Raw genomic sequence first — 17,520 nt, 5'->3', positions numbered from 1 at the left:
GCTCCTTTGCATTTTTAGGAATGCTTGAAAGTGACCTCTGTGTAAACCAGTTAAGATTTTTTTTTTTTTTTTTTTTTCACACAGACTAAAATTCAGATTGCCTGAGTATAATCTGTGATAACATGGGATGCTTCTTGTGTAGGAGAGAAAGCATTATCCCTCTCCTGGGTCTGCAGGCCATAGCTTGCATCCTCAAGCTGGAGTAGGTGATACAGGCAGTGAAGACACCAGCTTGGTCAATTCTTGGGGACTGATATATATGAAATTTCACAAAGCTGTGTATATTATCTCTTCACATAATCCAAACATCTGAACTCAGGTGATGCATTTCCCATTGGTGCCATCAATACTTTGCATCAATCTGTTTTCTTTAGGTTGCCGTTCAGGAACAGGTTTACCCCTTCTTTGGAGGAATCAAGCTCCATAAACCTCTTGTTTTTCCTCAAAATCTTCTTGATTTGTCTTTTTAGAATGCAGACTCTTCAATGATAACATTTCTTAATTACTTAATTATGTATCACAAGACACAATGAAACAACATTGTGTATTCTGCAAGCTTGCAGCTTAATCCTATTGTTCCTTTCTTTTCTGATACTAATTTATTAATATCATACATGCTACTGCAGGTACAGAGTAGAGAAAACAATATTTCTCTTACCTTGATATTTTTAGAGCATGGCATACAATTGTTGGTTCAGCATATTGGGCTGACTGTACATTTAGCTTCCTCTGAGAAGGAATTGAGGTCAGTAGGAAAAAACTTAATGCATGCCTTTTCCTTTACGGACCAGAAGGATCTTGCCAATAAGTCAGATTCAAGTGGCCTCAGGATGGTTTTCTCCATGGTCCTGCTCCTCAGTGATTTCCTTAAAATAGCATTAGTTAAATGCTGTAAGGTTTTCTTCTTTGGGGTGGGGCAAGATTTCTGAGTTATTTTTGTGTCAGCCAAGCTCCCCAGACTTCCCATGAATTCAACCCAAATGTTTGTGGCAGAATGATGGTTTTATCAACAAGAGTTCATGTTATGAGACCACGATGGCTTTCCCTTTTTATTCTGGAGACACAATGCCTTGATAAAACTGATGAGCTTATTTGAGAGTGTTTGAGAATTCACCTGTACAGGTGATGTTGAGTATTGTGACAGCTTTTGAATATCTTGACCGAGGTGATACTCCAGTTAGAACTTGGTTAAAAGCCTGATTAGAGCTCATAAGAGCTCATTGATAACCTCCTCAGAGTTTGCATTGTGAAGTCTCTTAAGTCTCTTGCTGTTTTTATTCTTTATATATGAGCAAATATACATGGTACCCTTCTTCTCATTAGAACTACTGTTAGTTTTGGATGTGTTTGTTTGTTTGTTTTTGGTTTTGTTCCCACCATCCCCCCCCCCCCCTGCCCCCCCCCTCCAACCCTCCCCCCCAATTCTTATGCCCCTATTTCCGTTTGTGGTTTTGGGAAGGATTCTGGGAGAGGTCATGTGAAACAGTGTCTGCAAACATCAAAGGCAAATCTGTTTTGGTTTTTAGTTCGTCTCCTTCATCCTAAAGCATGCCAAGAGTGGTCATAGGAGTCTTATGGAAGTGTTGGAGTAGAGTAGAGAGAGTGGTTAAAAACAATAAGTTGTATCTGTGAGCAGAAATAGAATGCTGACAGAAGCTGAGAGCAGATTGCAGTGGATTTAAAGGTGCACAGTTTTTCATGTGGCTGCCTGCACAATCACATCCTCTCCATTACCTTCTTAAGAATGTTCCTTTTTCTTCATGGCAGTCTTTGTATCTCATTCTCAGTTCAGCTGACAGGACCAAGGTTGCTGTCTACTTTTTTGGTTGAAATAATGGCTAGTGAAAAAGAGAAGGAATGGTGCTGGAGTATAAAGCCACTGATAGGATTTTGTACTTTCAGCTGATAAGCCCTAGTTACTGGATGGGGAAATCTACCAAAGACCTGTTGATAACAGTGCTTTAAATAACACTGAAATAACAACATGTAAATGACTCTGAAACTGTCACTGAGTTGGGGTTGCCTGGTTGTGTCCCTTGTCCCTTCAGACTGACAAGTTCCACATGAGAAAGGGTTCCTGTTGGCAGAGACCTCAGGGATTTTCTCACACCTGCCTGTAGCCACAGCATAGTACTATGGAAAGAGGATGGAGTAATTAATAATTCATAAGATATCCACATACATATGAGAGCTTAAATATAAAATTGACACACAATAGGTATGTTTATTAAAACACACCTAAATTAATGTTTATAAAGACTAATGTTCCAGGCGTGTGCAATAACATGAAGTAATAAAATCAAGTCCACCAGTACTTCTACAAATCAAGCCTTAATTTTACTCTTTTAAGTAACAGAAAAAGAGTTTAAAAGTATTTCATAGTGTAAATAGTTCATCAGGATGCATTGGGACTAAATCTTTTCCTGTGAGCAACAGACAGGTGCTGCTCCCAGCATTTTAGTTGTTGTTTAATGCTCTTATCTTATAAGGAATACCTCTTATGATAACAAATTTTTTCTCTTTAGTGAAAGAAAGGGCAGGTTTTCTGAACCATCAGAGCAACTGACCCCTAGGAAGGAAAGAAAGCAAGCTAATACATTAAGTGAATGGTAGAATATAGCAAATTGTATCAACTAGAAATCCCTTTTTAAAATTCTCATTACTCAAGAGTCTGGCAGAGCCACATCTAGCTAAATGGTTTCTGTTCCCTACAAAGGCTAAAAATGTGTTTTTTGGAGAAGAAATGTCACAACTGAAGCAGGTATTCTGCTTAAGAGCTGGCTTCAAATGGGCCTCAGTGTGCTGGGGAATAGTCTGGACAAGCTGAAGAGGGACAATTCATTCTGCAAGAACCATCAGAATTAACTTGGGAGTCCCAGCTCTCTGTCAGTCTTACTTAACTGGCAGTATCGAGAGGTTTATCTAGTTCACACTAAACAAAATGGGAAAGTAGTAAAGGATGTTATAGGAAAGAAAACTTGATAGTGAATACATTTTCAGTTAATGTATCTGAGAAATAGATTTTAAGACATTTTTTGTTCTTATTGCATATGTGGTAGGAAAATAAATTAGGATGGGACAACATTGATAAGTATCTCAAGCATTTTAACAGCATAAAAATGGAAATAATACATCATACCTACAGGATTTCTTTGAAGGAATAAATAGATGTAGCTATTGGAATCCTTTTTGGCATGCTATATTTCAATGTTTATTTATTTAAACCATTACAGAAAGTGAGGTAATTCCATCCTTGACACTGTATATTGTTTTTTAGTTAGTAGAATAAATGAGTGAAATCTTCTTCTGTCAGAATGTAGGTATTTCTGTTCTGAAAAACTGCGAGAACATTGTCCATGAAACTTTCATTGATCTACCCGTGGTGGAGAGTCTTCTTGTAAAGAACGATTTCAGTACATTAAAGCACCACATCCACTGAATTAACTATGTGTCTGATCTCTTGATGCCCCTCTTGAATAGATAATTTTAAAACTTTACCAATTTCTTATCCTGGAGTTGGAATCCTTGTACTTTTCCCTCACAAAGAGAGGTTTAGAGTGAATTGTAGAATTTTTCAGATAAACAGCCTTGCCAGCCTGAACTATGTTGAACATCTTTGGCTTTCATTCCTGGAGGGAAGACAACAAATTTAGCCAATAGCTTATTACATATTTACTCATCTCACAGAGAGTCTTTGAGAGGACAACAGTATATTATGTTTTCTCCCAGGGATATGGCTCTTAGTCACAACTTCCTCTCAGTTTTTGGAAGAGATATAGATTATTTGGTACCTAGGTTAAATCGGGTTCATCTCATTTCAGGACTTTTCTTTATCAGGCCTCTTCAGAAGGTAAGATTAAAGTGTACTGTCCTCATGGAAAAGAGCTTGCAAAGGCTGGATGCTTACAGAGTACCTGCACTTAAAATCTCTCCCTGCCTTCTCTTGGCTAATTTTTATTTCTATTGAAGTCTCATACATCATGCCAAGAATATATAGCTATAAATATTCCTTCAATGTTTGTCTATTGCAAGTTGTAGTGTACAATTGAAGTGCCTGATGTCAAGAACTAAATCTGAGTCTACATGGGAGACATGATGCAAGACTCTTTGAAATAACCAGTAAACAAAACCCCATCGAATTTAGTACTTTGAGAGTCTTTAGGGACTTTTCCACAAGGTCCACTTAGATTTAACTATGGGGTTGTTTTTTTTTTTAGTAATTAAATGTGGATTTTACTGGCGCATAGGCAGAGAAGAGGTAGGCATTATTGTCAGGCTGTGAAAAGAATAGAGTTTGTCCTGTGCCTGGGGACTGCATGGGGCTCCTCATCCTCAGTGAGCTCCAGTCTCCAATCCATCACACACATACCTGCCCATGCTTCCATCAGGGGCATAAAGTCAGGGAGAGGAATCCTCTGAGGACTTCAGTACCAACTACAGATGGAATGCAGCAGGCAGCTGTAGCTCTATAAGGGGATGTAGCTCTCCTACTTGCAGAAGAGGTTCCTCATATCTGGGTCAGTCCACTGTATTGAAGTGCTTGTAGCCTGGGATGGGCTGGCTTTGGCCAGGCACCCTATGCAGCCTCTCTCTGCCCTCCTCAACTGCACAGGAGGAAAAAACACAATGAAAAAGCTCATGAGTCAAGATAAAGAGAGGGAGTTCACAAAGCCAATGTATCATTCAGCTATGTTCGGTTCTGATACCCTTTGTCAGCAAAATGACATTTCTGTCATGAGGGCAAGAAAGCAAATGAAAAAAGTTAATGCACAATACAGTCCCAGGGGTTCCCAAACTATTGGGATTGTAGAAAACTAGGTATTGAATTTATTATGCCTGTAAGAAAACAGATCTGGTGACTTAATTTTGGCCTGAGCTGCTCAACAGCACTTAACACCACATCAGCTAAAGAAGGAAATGTATTGTCTACTATTGGAGAGCTTTGTTTTACTTATTCTATTGAAAATAAAGAAGACAAGTATGAAAATGAGAAAACAAGTGTCCCTCATACCAATCTCAATTTGGCTGTCATTCAGATTTTCCCTCTGGAATCTCTGTGGAGGCTTGGGGGCTAGCTTAAGAAATGCTGCCTCCTGGGAACTGGTTTGCAAAACAGAGTTTGGGGTCGTGTTTAGCCACAGGGACCAAGAAGTCAACTTCATGTCACTTTGCTTCACATATTCTGTCATTTGGAGTCAAACTAATAAATGGGCTACCAGTTTACTATTTTTTTTACCCTGGCTTTCTTGCCAGGGAGATTTCCTTTTGAGATAGATCCATTCCCCTCCTTATATTTTTTTCTTCAGAATTTATTTCCTGGTTCTTAGCTTGCCCCAAGAATGCAATTTCTGGCTTATGTGACATATATCTGTGATAACTTGTGGTTCTGCTTTCCCCGTTCTTTGAGATTGAGATATAAAAAGCAAATGCAGCAAATTACTCCTTCTCCTTTGCTGAGATTGTCCTTCCTTTCCAAACTCTTGCTATGAATTATTTACCATGAGCCATATTCACTGTGCACAGACCTTATACATCTTATCTCTTTGTCCCTGGTTCTCAGCTTTTCATACATTATGACTAACTGAGTGGACATGAGAGCACTTATGTTTTCCTGGATGCAGGAGCCTGGATGAAGTGACTCAGCCCCATCTCAGGGCAATTATGGGCCAATGTTTGCTTTGCTCCTTCCACTGGCCCAGTGGCAGCCAGGAAGGGCTCAGGCTTGTGGTCCAGAGCGAGCTGTAGCACACTCTGGGCAGGATCCACACCTGAGCTGTGTGTTCATACAGCTGAGGCATACCATTGCCAGCAGACTTGATGTTGCTACAGAGCCATAGCAAGGCAATATTACTAATATAAATGACAGATCCTGATTTTGAATGGAGATTTCTCATAACTTCTGCTTTTTCAAAGTACCTTTCCTGTCTGCTCTTTATCAGTTTTGGTGTTTCTGCTGTCATAAGTCTCAAATTGGAAATATATTAGTTGTAACAGCTCAGTGAATCATTCTTTTTCTTATGTTTCTTTTTGCAGATGGCCTAGTAGCTGAAATTGAGAAAAAGATTACAGAAGCTTTTGAGGTGTTTGACCGTGAATCCAATAAAACTGTGGATGTCAGGTTTGTAAATGTATTCACAAATATATTACAGAATCTCAATAGAGATAAACAGCTCCTAAACTGGCATCTGCTTTACCAGAAAATGTAATAGAAGCAGTTCTTTTGGCCCTGTTTGGACAAGTATGTTTGTAGTGGGTGGATGGATGCCTAAAAATTCCTGGATGCTTTTAATTCTGGTATTTTTAAAGTTTGAATATTTGACAGTGCTACTTGAACTTAATTTTAAAATAAACATTCTTACTTGTATAACTTTTGTTATAAAATGCATAAACCTCATGTTTATATCTCAGGGAACAGGTTCTGAGGTTATAAGCTGTTGTCATGAAAGTTTACTGGAGTAGTTTTTCATATTTACAATTACTATTTCCAAAAGAATATCCTTTTAATTATAAATCAGTTATTGAGTAGAAATGCTACAATGGACTGTGAGAACTGGTGAAATTGTTGTCATTAGACATTCTGCATGAAGACAAATTAAAAAACATATTTAAATCTTCCAAACAGCTTTTCTATGTTACAGGGATGAAAGGGAGGTGCAAAATATTTATGTGATGCTTGTAGCAATGCATGCTTACTAATGACTCTAAATTTAAGAAATTGCAGGTATTTCATAGCAGTAATGGTTTTTCAGCTATACCCGATGGGGAGAATATCAGGATATGTCTCCACACTCAGTAGAGTTGCTGTTCCCTTGTCCATAGGGCTCTGTAGGGAGAGTGATCTCTTAAATCTCTTGGTCTGTGCCCAGGGAGGAGCCTGATGCCCGGGGCTGGGGCTGTCCCGCTGCCCCCTGGTGCCCTGCTCCTGGCTGGGTAGTAGGATGGGCCCTGGCTGCCCAGCCCGGGGCAGAGCCCCACCAGTTCCACCCCAGCCCTCACTGCACCATGGCATACTCACTGCTTGTTTGTTTGGCATTTACATCTGCAGTCTTGGCTAAACAGCTCTAGAACTCTCTCCACTTCTCACTCCATTATATATGGGTATGCAGCTTGGGAGCATGTTACAACAATGAAATGATACAAGTGGACTCTTTTAAAAATGTATTCATTCAGACAGGGGACATCCAAAAGTCTATTTAGTGTAGTAAATGCACAATTTTGCATTAATTTTTTTGTAGTACAGATACAGACAATGAACAAAAACTTACTGTCTAATTATTTCCAGGTTCATATTGCAGGGCTGTATCACAAATGGGATTATTAATGGCTGATTATCTTGTATCAGAAGGTGGCAGCACAGCACAATTCTTAACCAAAATTGTAGCTGTATCAGTATTAATGCCTGAAATATCAGATATCTGTGAAGAATGAAAAATGATACTGGTTTGACAGGCCAACACTGGTATTCCATGACTCCTAGTACAAATTAGTAAGAAATTAAGCACGAGGAAGATGGTGTTTTTTCATGCATATTTCATGTCCCTCAGTCAAGGACTTTTCTGATATTGCAAATCTTGTTATTGAAAGTGTTATATGCAATGTGAAAACCATGACCCAAAATTTTCATTGCATCTGTGTTACAAAACTTGTATGATCATAACCTTGATTTTAACGATCATTTTTGTATTCTAGTAACTACACAGCAGAAAATGCAGCTGCTGAACTGAGAGGAAGGGACTTGGAGCAAAATAGTTTCCTATCAGGTTCTTTTAACTCCATGTTATTACCAAATGGGTCCTGACTTTTTTTACCAGAAACACTTCAAGCAACATCCTTGTGCTGGCATGCAGGCAGAGTGCCAGATAGAGCATCCAGCAGTGCCAGATTTTGCAGACTCTTCTAGGGTCTGACTTACCTCAGTCACATCACAGTTCTGCTGGGTGTGAGTGAAGTGAGGCAGGAGGATGATGGCAGCATTCCCATCCCTGGCAGTCTGTGAGAGCAGAAATAGTGTGGGACAACAAGGAGGCAGGATTTGTGTTGGATGTGGCTCTGGTGGAGGCAGGGAATAGTTACAAGTAGCTGGAAAATATGAGGGAGTGCAGGAGTGAGAACAACAAATGCAATATTATACATACTAGAAGTATGATGCATGGACAAGGATTATGTCTAAATGACTGACCTCCCTGAGGCCATTGGCCATTCACACCCACAGGGGCAGGGTCATTTGAGCAGATGGTTTCATTTCAGAACACATGGATGTGTGGAGCTGGATTTTGCTCTGTAACTAGTTTTGTGCAGCCAGCCTTTTTATCTCTTTTGTCTGTTGTAGTGCTTCTCACATGTTTTCAGTCAGAATGGGAACTCTTTGGGACCTGTCTGAGGAGGTCATAGACTTATACATATAATTTTGCCTATGCTTGTTGGGCTGCATTCAGGGCCTTACTGTTGTAAGAAGATTTTACAAAGATCATTCCTCCTTTTATCTACCATTTTTATTAGGCAATCTGATTTTTGCACAAATTGGAAAAATTTACTACTGGTCAAGAGGAAGGAACCACAGAGGTTTGGATCATGAGAACCACCAGCACTGTGAATAGATATTCAAATGTTCTTAAATTTCTGTGTTGTTGAATTGAATTGTAAATCATAAACTATATTAATGCTTCTGTTATTTTGTTTTTAATCATACTATAATTAAAGCTTTATTACAGCCTTACAATAATTTGTTTCTAGTCTGTGATGTTGTTCATCCTAGACTTTGTTCATCTTTGAGGCATTGCTGGTTTGATAAAATTTTATTTAGAGCCTCAGAACAGCTGCACCAGGTTTAGCAGTAAATGCAAGCTATGAATATATTTACAGCATAAACAGAATGGTGATAAGCCACTTTGTTGCTCTCTTTGACTCTCTGAAAGCACAGCGTGGACATAGCAGGGCTGCCTTCTGCCTCACCTTTGTAATTGTTCTTTAATGCAGTTAGAATTTGTATCTTTATAGCATTTAATGGAAGTATGTATTTTATTTGTTACTTCACATTTCAGTAGATTTCCAAGTGCTTTGTTAATTACATCTATATAGACGTTACTGAAAATAAGCATTACAGTTAGAGAACAGCAATGTAAAAGTAACTTGCACACAGTACAGTGCAACACAATAGTAAAGAATTTTTTTGGGAAATTGCAAGAACAATTTCAAGGAGCTTCAGAATATTTTACATCTGAAAAAGTAGACATTGCTTATTGAGACATCATCTTAAAATTCCACATAGATTTTCTTGTGTGCTTTTATGTGCACACTCCTATATGCAAGCTCTGAATTGGTATCTGTATTGTCAACAGTCTTCTGTTGCAGACTTATTAACAAAGATGTTTCCTTTCTTTCTTTCTTTCTTTCTTTCTTTCTTTCTTTCTTTCTTTCTTTCTTTCTTTCTTTCTTTCTTTCTTTCTTTCTTTCTTTCTTTCTTTCTTTCTTTCTTTCTTTCTTTCTTTCTTTCTTTCTTTCTTTCTTTCTTTCTTTCTTTCTTTCTTTCTTTCTTTCTTTCTTTCTTTCTTTCTTTCTTTCTTTCTTTTTCTTTTTCTTTTTTTTTTTCTTTTTCCTCTTCTCTTCTCTTCTCTTCTCTTCTCTTCTCTTCTCTTCTCTTCTCTTCTCTTCTCTTCTCTTCTCTTCTCTTCTCTTCTCTTCTCTTCTCTTCTCTACCAGGGAGATTGGTTGCATTGTCAGGTCACTGGGCTGCTTCCCAACTGAGGCAGAAGTACAGGAACTGCTGGAAAAGGTAAATGCTTAGGTCTGCTGTATTTTTTTCTGTCTTTAACTTGCACAAGTTTGGCCCTTCTGCCTTGCTGAATGAGAAACCTAAACTCTTTTCCAAGATGTTGGAAGTGTCATGGAAGTGTTTCCAGCAGACAGACAGTCATGTAGGTTGCCCTGAAGCAAATCTTTAGGCTGATGAGGCAACAATGTTGATGGGTTAAAATGAGGAGTCTTTGACTCTTTTTTACCCAAAGGGGGACTGTGACACTGTGCCAAGGTGGAGGGACATTTTTAGAAAATGGAGAAAAAACTGACAGATGAAAAAGAATGTCCTAAACCTCAGTCAGATATCCAAATTTTAATCATCTCACTCTTCTGGACATGCCATGGAAACACGTTACAGGGTTATGTAGTAAAAATCAGTTCTTGAGCAGGTGTTAAAATTATACATCACATTCCAAAAATACCCAGAGGGAAAGCCTGCCATTTTTTGATCTAGGCCCTGTTATTGCTATCTTATAGCCAGACCTTTCAACATTCTGTCCTTCATGAGGTCTTTCTCAGCCTTGAGATTTCTGAGTTATAGGTGAGAATCTTTTCTTACTTGATTGCTTAAGCTTGTAAATCAGGCTTCATGACATAAAACATCACAAGACCTAGTGGTCCTCTCATTCTCCCAGTGATAAACAGTGGTAAGGTAAAGAAATTAATTACACTTCTCCACAGTCTTTTTCTACACTAATTTTTGTCTCCTTACATCATGTTTGTAATAGAAAAGTGGTGTGCTGGTGCCTTGGCATGGTGTGATTAATAAATGGGACAAAGAAGTGGGAAACAGACTTCACATTCTTTTTGCAAATGGGCATGCTGCTTTAAGGAGTGGACAGTGCCTGAGCTGAGAGGTGGGGTAAGGATTTTTCTCCTTTTCATGTGTAGGTCAGGATACTGGGAATCTATGTCTCCTACTGTTTTCTTCCTGCTCCAACAAAAATTTGGATAGTTGCAGTAGTAGTCTCCCCTCACCAGGCTTGTCTGGCCTCTTGTAGATCTGAATTTAGTGTGAGAATTCTTGCACTAAGTCTTGTGAAAATGATGGAGCTGCTTCAGATGAGGAAGTGCAGAGAACCACTAGAGGAGAAAGCTCTTTTAACACAATTCTGCAATATGTCTGCTCTGGTTCTGTACTCTCAGAACCAGATTGTCCCAGCTCCCACTGACAAACAAGGCAAAATGGAAAAAGAAATTATGGTGCGTAATATAGATGATATTTTTATTGTCCCACAGTGGCTTTACTTAACAGCAAATGAACAGTGCAACTCCTCACTGAAGATACAGATTTGAGAAATGGGGATGCTTTGACAACCCCATTCAAGTCCAGGGGAACCAGGAGAATTTAAGGCCTGCCTCATCCTCTGGAAGAGATTCCACTTACTTTTTTCCCCCCAATTTTCAATATTTCTCAAAAAATGTGAGATAAGTAATACATAAAAAGTACAATGCAATGTAGTCACAAGGTAGAAGATTCTTGAGATACAACAGTGTAATGTATGAAAATTATAAGAATATTCAAGCACAAATACTGCAAGAAGAAAGAATACATTCAGAGTGATGGTTGACCTTAAAGAACACTGCACTGGAAAATAAATAGCAAATAATATTTTACAGAGCCTGTAAATGAAACTTTGGCATAAGTTTAGTACCAGAAGAACACTGTCTTCTTGTGGAACCCTTCATATATAATGATAATCACAAACATAATTTATGTAAGATTTCACTATAATTGGCAATGGTAATGCCATTTTATCTTAATCTAGGTAAGGTAAAAATTGCATTTGTTAGCCAGTTTGTAACCAAGCTATTTCCTCAGCATTTTTGCTCATTGTGAGCTGTGTTTAATTTCTGTTTCTCACTACTTGTGTCTCTGTCATCTCATCTTCCTATTAGCCTTATTGCTAAACTAGCACGTTATTTCTATCTGCAAAACCAGCATTCATATAATTATGTTATCTCTATAAATTATCATATAATGTTTCTTATATTGCCTTGTACTCAATTCTGTACTTAATATCATATCTCTAGGCCTGCTTACAAAGATAAGATTAAATGCTGAATCTAGAGATGGTGGAAACTTACGTAAGGGTTACTGCAATGCTTGGAGTTCGGTACAGTGCTCTGCCTGGTAACTCTGGAAGATGTTTTGTTTCTTTGTGTTTCGAGTACCCCAGTGTTATGGCTGGGAGAACAGAAATACAAAACATAATAGGTGCTACAATACAGTTGTTATGGGAGCTGTGGATGTGCCTGAAGGAAAGAAATTGAGTGAAACTCATAGAGTCTGAACAGGCAAATGCTGTTAATGTGAAAAGAGGAGGAAATACAGAAAAAGAAAAACATCAATGAGAAATGAGGTGTAGAACAGGAGTGCGCATGAGGAAGAGTAAGAAATGTTAGAAATAGAATTAATTTTAACTGTTCAAGATGTTACTGGATCTATAGAGACTCTGAGATGGAAGCTGTTCCACATCAGAGGAAGCTGAGGTTGCTGATCACCTCCCAGGACAAGGCTTTGCCAGGTATTTTGTTACATCTTTTCAGTCAAGCAAGCAGCAAAACAAGTGATTCTGTAATGGTAAAAGGTTCCATTTGGTTTAGAATGAAGCATGCAAATCTTCATTTTCTTGCTGAAGATCCTTTCTGCTAGACTCACCAAACAGAAGGGAAAATGTGTTTTTTTCAAGCCAGTTTCCACTCTAAAGCAGCAAGACGTGATGGCTGTCTTCTCTTAGCACCCAAACCCCTTCCAGAGCACTGGAAAAGAGCATGCAGCAGCAGTTGCAGCTTTCCATTTAAGCAACTGGATGTATCAGGAACTGACCCAGCTCTGACCCAGCTCCCAGGAGGAAGATTCCTTACTAAGTTTTTCCTGGCTCAGTTAGAAGATTTCAAATCAGTGCCTGTTTGAGTTTTCTTTCAATCTCAGCTGTGTCTCAGGGGGCCTAGCAAGGTGTTGCTGCTGCCATGTGAGACCTCAAGGCACGCATCCGGTTTCAACACAGACAGGAATAGGCTAGCTCAATTAACAGGGCTCCTTTGGGAGCAAAACTTAAAATTTTCAGGGAAGGGATGCACCCCAATGACAGAGAGCAGTTTGATGACAGTGATGACATGTTGCTTATCTCCTGTGGAAGTATAGGAATGAAGTGAGAATGCTGCTACAAGTCCCCAGTGGTTTGGAACTAATTTGTTTGCTTTTTTGGGTAGCATTTTATAGGCTGCCTTATGGCTGTTTTGGTCCTGACTCAGTTTGCCTGCCTCTCTGATCCTTCCCCTGACAACTCTCTTTAACTTTCTTTCATGAAACATGAAAGCAACAAATTCCATCATTAAGGTGCACTTGACTGGAGCTATGTCCAGGCTAGCCAATTAAATATGCCCAGAAACATCCTTGGGTGTTGAAGCCAGCAGGCACAGAGCAGCTCATGCCCACCCTGGTAAATGCTTCATGCAGAGGGGCTGCTCCAAGCATCCTGCTGGGGAAAAGTCCTTAAGGTCCAAGTCAGGATCTGCTGGGGGAAATGTTGGGTGGCACAGTTCAAAATCATGCCAAGGGAATGTGCTCATGCTTTGCTGTAATGAGTGTTCATGTTACACTGCTTGGGAATGCTCCAGATCCTGATAGACTTTACTAGTATGGCTTCAGCCTGAATGTTTAAACCTCTGCTGAGTTATTGGGGCAGATAAGATCAGTTCCTCGGTGTCTGGTTCCTTTGCATGAATGGTTTTGAAGCACAAGAGGGCAATATTGAGTTGCTGCAAATGTGTAATAGCAGACCTGTATTTCCCTGGGATATTAGCTCTTCCTTGAATCTGTTTCTATTTGATCACAAGCCTTTCACTCAGATATGATATTAAAGACCTGATATAAATATTCAAAGTGTAATGATGTAATTTTAATCCAGGATCACCCCAATTTTCTGGTTTTTGGTTAAGTTTGCTAATGAGTCATATACCCTGCACCACTTAAGTTTTATTTTTAGATAGAAGTAGAAGAACCGGGTGGATTTGTTCATCTGGAACATTTTCTTCCAGTGATGACAAAAGTTCTACTTGACAGAAGGTAATGGAAAGTGAATTTTATGTGTCTGTAGTTTATTCCAGATTGACAGGGTTGATTCTGAAAAGCATATCTACAGAAATTTTATGTAACTGGAAGGAGTATAGATCTTTTTTGTCATTTAAACTCATTAGCTATATAGATTTTGTTTCAAAATTAGTTCATCTACATTAAATTATGTTGTACTGATGATATAAATAATACCAGCTTATAATCATAATTGTGATAGTATGTAGCTTTTGTATTTCTAGTTGGAATCAGAATTGCTATTCAACACGCTTTGTGTATCTCTGAAATGTTTTGTATGCAGATTAAGGTCATAACTATTGCTTTCTCTGAGCCTATGAGTTACAGCTACTGAGAAGGTACAGCTGAATGTATACAATTAGCACTCTAAAAGACTGCTGACCTAAAAGTTGTCACAAAGGTGCATAGAAGGCTTTGCACATACACAGGGACTTGTGCTACTTTGACATTTTGCACTAAAGCAAGATCATTTACAAGGAGTTTATCTTTCATTTTAAATATGGTCATCAAGGCTTTTGAGATACTCATTCTTGTGCAATCCTGAGAAGTTATTTTGCACACAGAGGGCCTTTGGTAGGAGGGTATTCTACACATGAAGTAGCTGTGGCTCCGCACTGATGTTCACCCTTTCACAAAATTATGCCTTGCTGCTCTGTGTTCTCCTCCTCTACACTCCCTTCATGCAAACTCAAACACACACACACACACATACAATAACCCCACCCCCTGCACTCTTTCCCCAGGCTAGTGCAGGCTTGTCAAGACCCACTTCATCTTTTGGGGCACTGTGTCCATAGTTCACTTAAGCAAGGGTACATGAGATTTGGATCATAAAATCCAAGGCTTCTTCTTAGCACATTTGATTTTTAGATAGTAAAAGACTGAGGCGGGTCTGGACAAAACAGTCAAGCAGTTAGAACCTCCCTGGATTCAGCTTCTTCTCTTTAGTATTCTGGGGGTTTGGTGGGAGCCTGCTGGAATATGGAAAGTCTCCATTGCTGCACTGAGCTTGCTTTCCTGCTCTGAAATCAAGCATGCATATGCATGCACAAACGTGCCCAGTTCTCTCCTCTCTCTGCAATTGTTAGTGACAGACCTTTTATAGCTACCAGCCTCCTTTGCTCATCATCAGCTCATTAGGCTGCCCAAGTCCCACTAGGTGATCTCCTAGCTACCAGCCTACCTGGACAAAACTTTGTTTTCTTGGTTTGTCCATTTCTGTTCAGTGCATTGGCTTTGTAGAATGATTCATCTATTGCTGATTCCTACTAACCCACCAAGCCAGCCCAGACATGCAGAAGACATTCATCTGGCTCCTCAGCACAAGGGAAATTAAACAGTAGTACAACAAAAGATGTAAGAGTTAAATATATGGACAGTTCCAAAAGGTCAGGCTGCAATTAAATGTTTGATACACAAAACTTAATAAATTCTCATGGAATATAAGCCTTCCTTTCCCTTAGTACTTGTATTTAGTTTTTTCAGAACACTGGCAAACAGTAACTTTACTTTTCTGATTCCATGGTTTCAGATTCCGACCTATTCCAGAAGATGTTATTCTACATGCATTTGAGGTCTGTATCTCTGTAAATATTCAAGTACCTAATTGCTGAAAATAAGTTGCTGCTTTTTGATACAATAAGCTTAAAACCACAAGATTTATTCTTTTTCTTTAAAGGCTTTGGATGAGAATAAGTGTGGATATATTACCAAAGACGACCTGGTCAAACATTTGACCAAAGAAGGTAACATGACTTCTGTAATATCAGTATTTAAGTAAAAAGCATTACATATGTATATGGCAACTTGAGGTCCTTACCCTGCAGGCCAAAATCTGCAGGAGTAGATACGTTGTCTTCAAACAATGCTGTTGCTGTGATGAGTGACTGCAGACTAGGACATTTCACCGGTCAGTGATGCAGGGAAAGAGCATTTATCTGCCTGCTTGCAGATATTATAAAATAGGCATTTTTATTCTTATCCTTATTTGTAATTCAGTCATGTCTGGTTATTTTGTGATTCTGTGCACACCTCTGTGCTCACTAAGTATGTGACTCTTTTGCTGTCCTGTAAAATTGCAGCTTAGATTTCCGGATGTTTCAGTGGTTTCAGTGCTCATTCATTCTTACATTATCTTGATCTTAATTCTAGAGCCACATGCAAACAAAGAGATTCAAAGATTCAATTTAAGTGGTACATTCTGTAATCCTCAATATCTCTTGAAGAGCCTGCTTTTCTTGTGTGGCTGACTCATGCCCACCTGCCTCATGTTCAAAAGGGTGTGCAGGTTTTGTGCAAGACCTAGCATCAGATGGTAACCTGGTTCTCTGAGGGAAGAAGTAAGCCATCAACAGCTTTGAAGAGAAAAACCAGAATTCTTTCATGATGTGAATACCAGTGCAAGGAGAGCCAAATGAGAGATAAAAATTCTAATGTACACAGGAGAAAAAAATGACAAAAATGGTTGTTTCAAAATCCATGGTAGAGAGGAACAGGCTGTTTTGGTGTCTGTGAACTAGAAGATCAGATAGATCCAGATCCTCTGTCTCCTTCCTTTTAGACTGGCTCACTTGGTGTGTAGGACTTATATTGCCAAAAGGGAAGGAAAAAGATACTTAGTTTTATTCTTTTTCTCCTCTGTGTGAGAATCAAAAGGAGATCCTTTCAAGTGAAAGGCAGCAGAATTTTCCAGTCCTTGAAAGAATACTTACCAAGATAAAATGTTATTCTATGCTGTCTTTCAGGTGAGCCCTTTACTCAGGAGGAGATGGAGGACATGCTTGCTGTTGCTCCAGATCCAGTAACAGATACCCTTCACTACAGAGATTACCGTATAAAGCTGGTAGTAGATGAAACCAAGACCTTCCCTTTTAATGTCTGAGATGCCTTTTGGTAGCAGCACCATGGCTTGACAGATAGTTGAAATATGTATTTTAAAGTATAACGAAGCTCAGCTTGTGACTTGGTGCTTATAATTAAAATGAAATCTGTGTAGTAACGTTTCCTTGGGTTCTGTGTGTGTGTATATACATATAAAAATATATTCACACCTGGAAAAAGAGCTCTTGACAAAAATACTGTGTAAGGTCTGGACAAGAAATCATGGAATTTTGTTGGAAAATAGCAGGAAAACTAATGTTAATAAAGTCAAGAAATAACTTTATGATTGCTTTTGAAAAACTAAGAGAAAATGAGACCTGTGAAAACATGTAATAAGCAGGTAAGTGAGTATCTTAAGGTGACTAATACTAGTAAGATGAAGCTTTTATATTTAACTGTAGTCCTTTTTTGTGTTTAACTAATAAGGAACCAGGTAGGTTACACCTTTTGAAATAATATCATAGATCAAATAAACTTTCTATAATTTCTAGTGTTTTTCAAGTATTTGTGTTTTGTTTACCATAAGCAATTGAACTGGACCAGTTAGTTCCAGTTTATATTACTAATCCACTGACATGGTACTTTGCTTTCACTTTAAATGTGCAGGGGACACTCCAACCATTTCCATAGTCAACCTAATCCTTGAGAACATTTTGGTTACTATAGGCAAGAAACTGTTCCCCCTTTTGTAACCAGTTTGAAGGTCAGTAATTTCAACTCTTCAAAACTTAGGATCATAGAATGAGAAT

The 17,520-nt window shown here is 38.8% G+C and overlaps 1 protein-coding gene across 6 annotated transcripts in view; it reads left to right on the top strand.

Moving 5' to 3' along the window:
* Nucleotides 1–17,520, top strand: part of DRC8 (dynein regulatory complex subunit 8) — a 41,210-nt gene that overhangs the window by 12,579 nt on the left and 11,111 nt on the right. For 3 of the 6 annotated variants that reach the window (XM_077175751.1, XM_077175752.1, XM_054629966.2), the window contains exons 2-7: nucleotides 6,034–6,118; nucleotides 9,700–9,772; nucleotides 13,788–13,867; nucleotides 15,423–15,465; nucleotides 15,570–15,636; nucleotides 16,636–16,733. In XM_077175751.1, the coding sequence (XP_077031866.1) occupies nucleotides 6,034–6,118; nucleotides 9,700–9,772; nucleotides 13,788–13,867; nucleotides 15,423–15,465; nucleotides 15,570–15,636; nucleotides 16,636–16,733 (446 nt within the window). Of the gene's footprint in view, nucleotides 1–6,033; nucleotides 6,119–9,699; nucleotides 9,773–13,787; nucleotides 13,868–15,422; nucleotides 15,466–15,569; nucleotides 15,637–16,635; nucleotides 17,262–17,520 lie in introns of those variants that run through there. The other 3 variants (XM_054629967.2, XM_054629968.2, XM_077175753.1) reach the window with 3 other exon arrangements.

The sequence above is a fragment of the Agelaius phoeniceus genome, chromosome 3 (genome assembly GCF_051311805.1).
Source record: "Agelaius phoeniceus isolate bAgePho1 chromosome 3, bAgePho1.hap1, whole genome shotgun sequence".
Classification (NCBI taxonomy): domain Eukaryota; kingdom Metazoa; phylum Chordata; class Aves; order Passeriformes; family Icteridae; genus Agelaius; species Agelaius phoeniceus.
The sequence above is the reverse complement of the archived record's forward strand: the minus strand, read 5'-3'. Positions and strand labels throughout refer to the sequence as shown.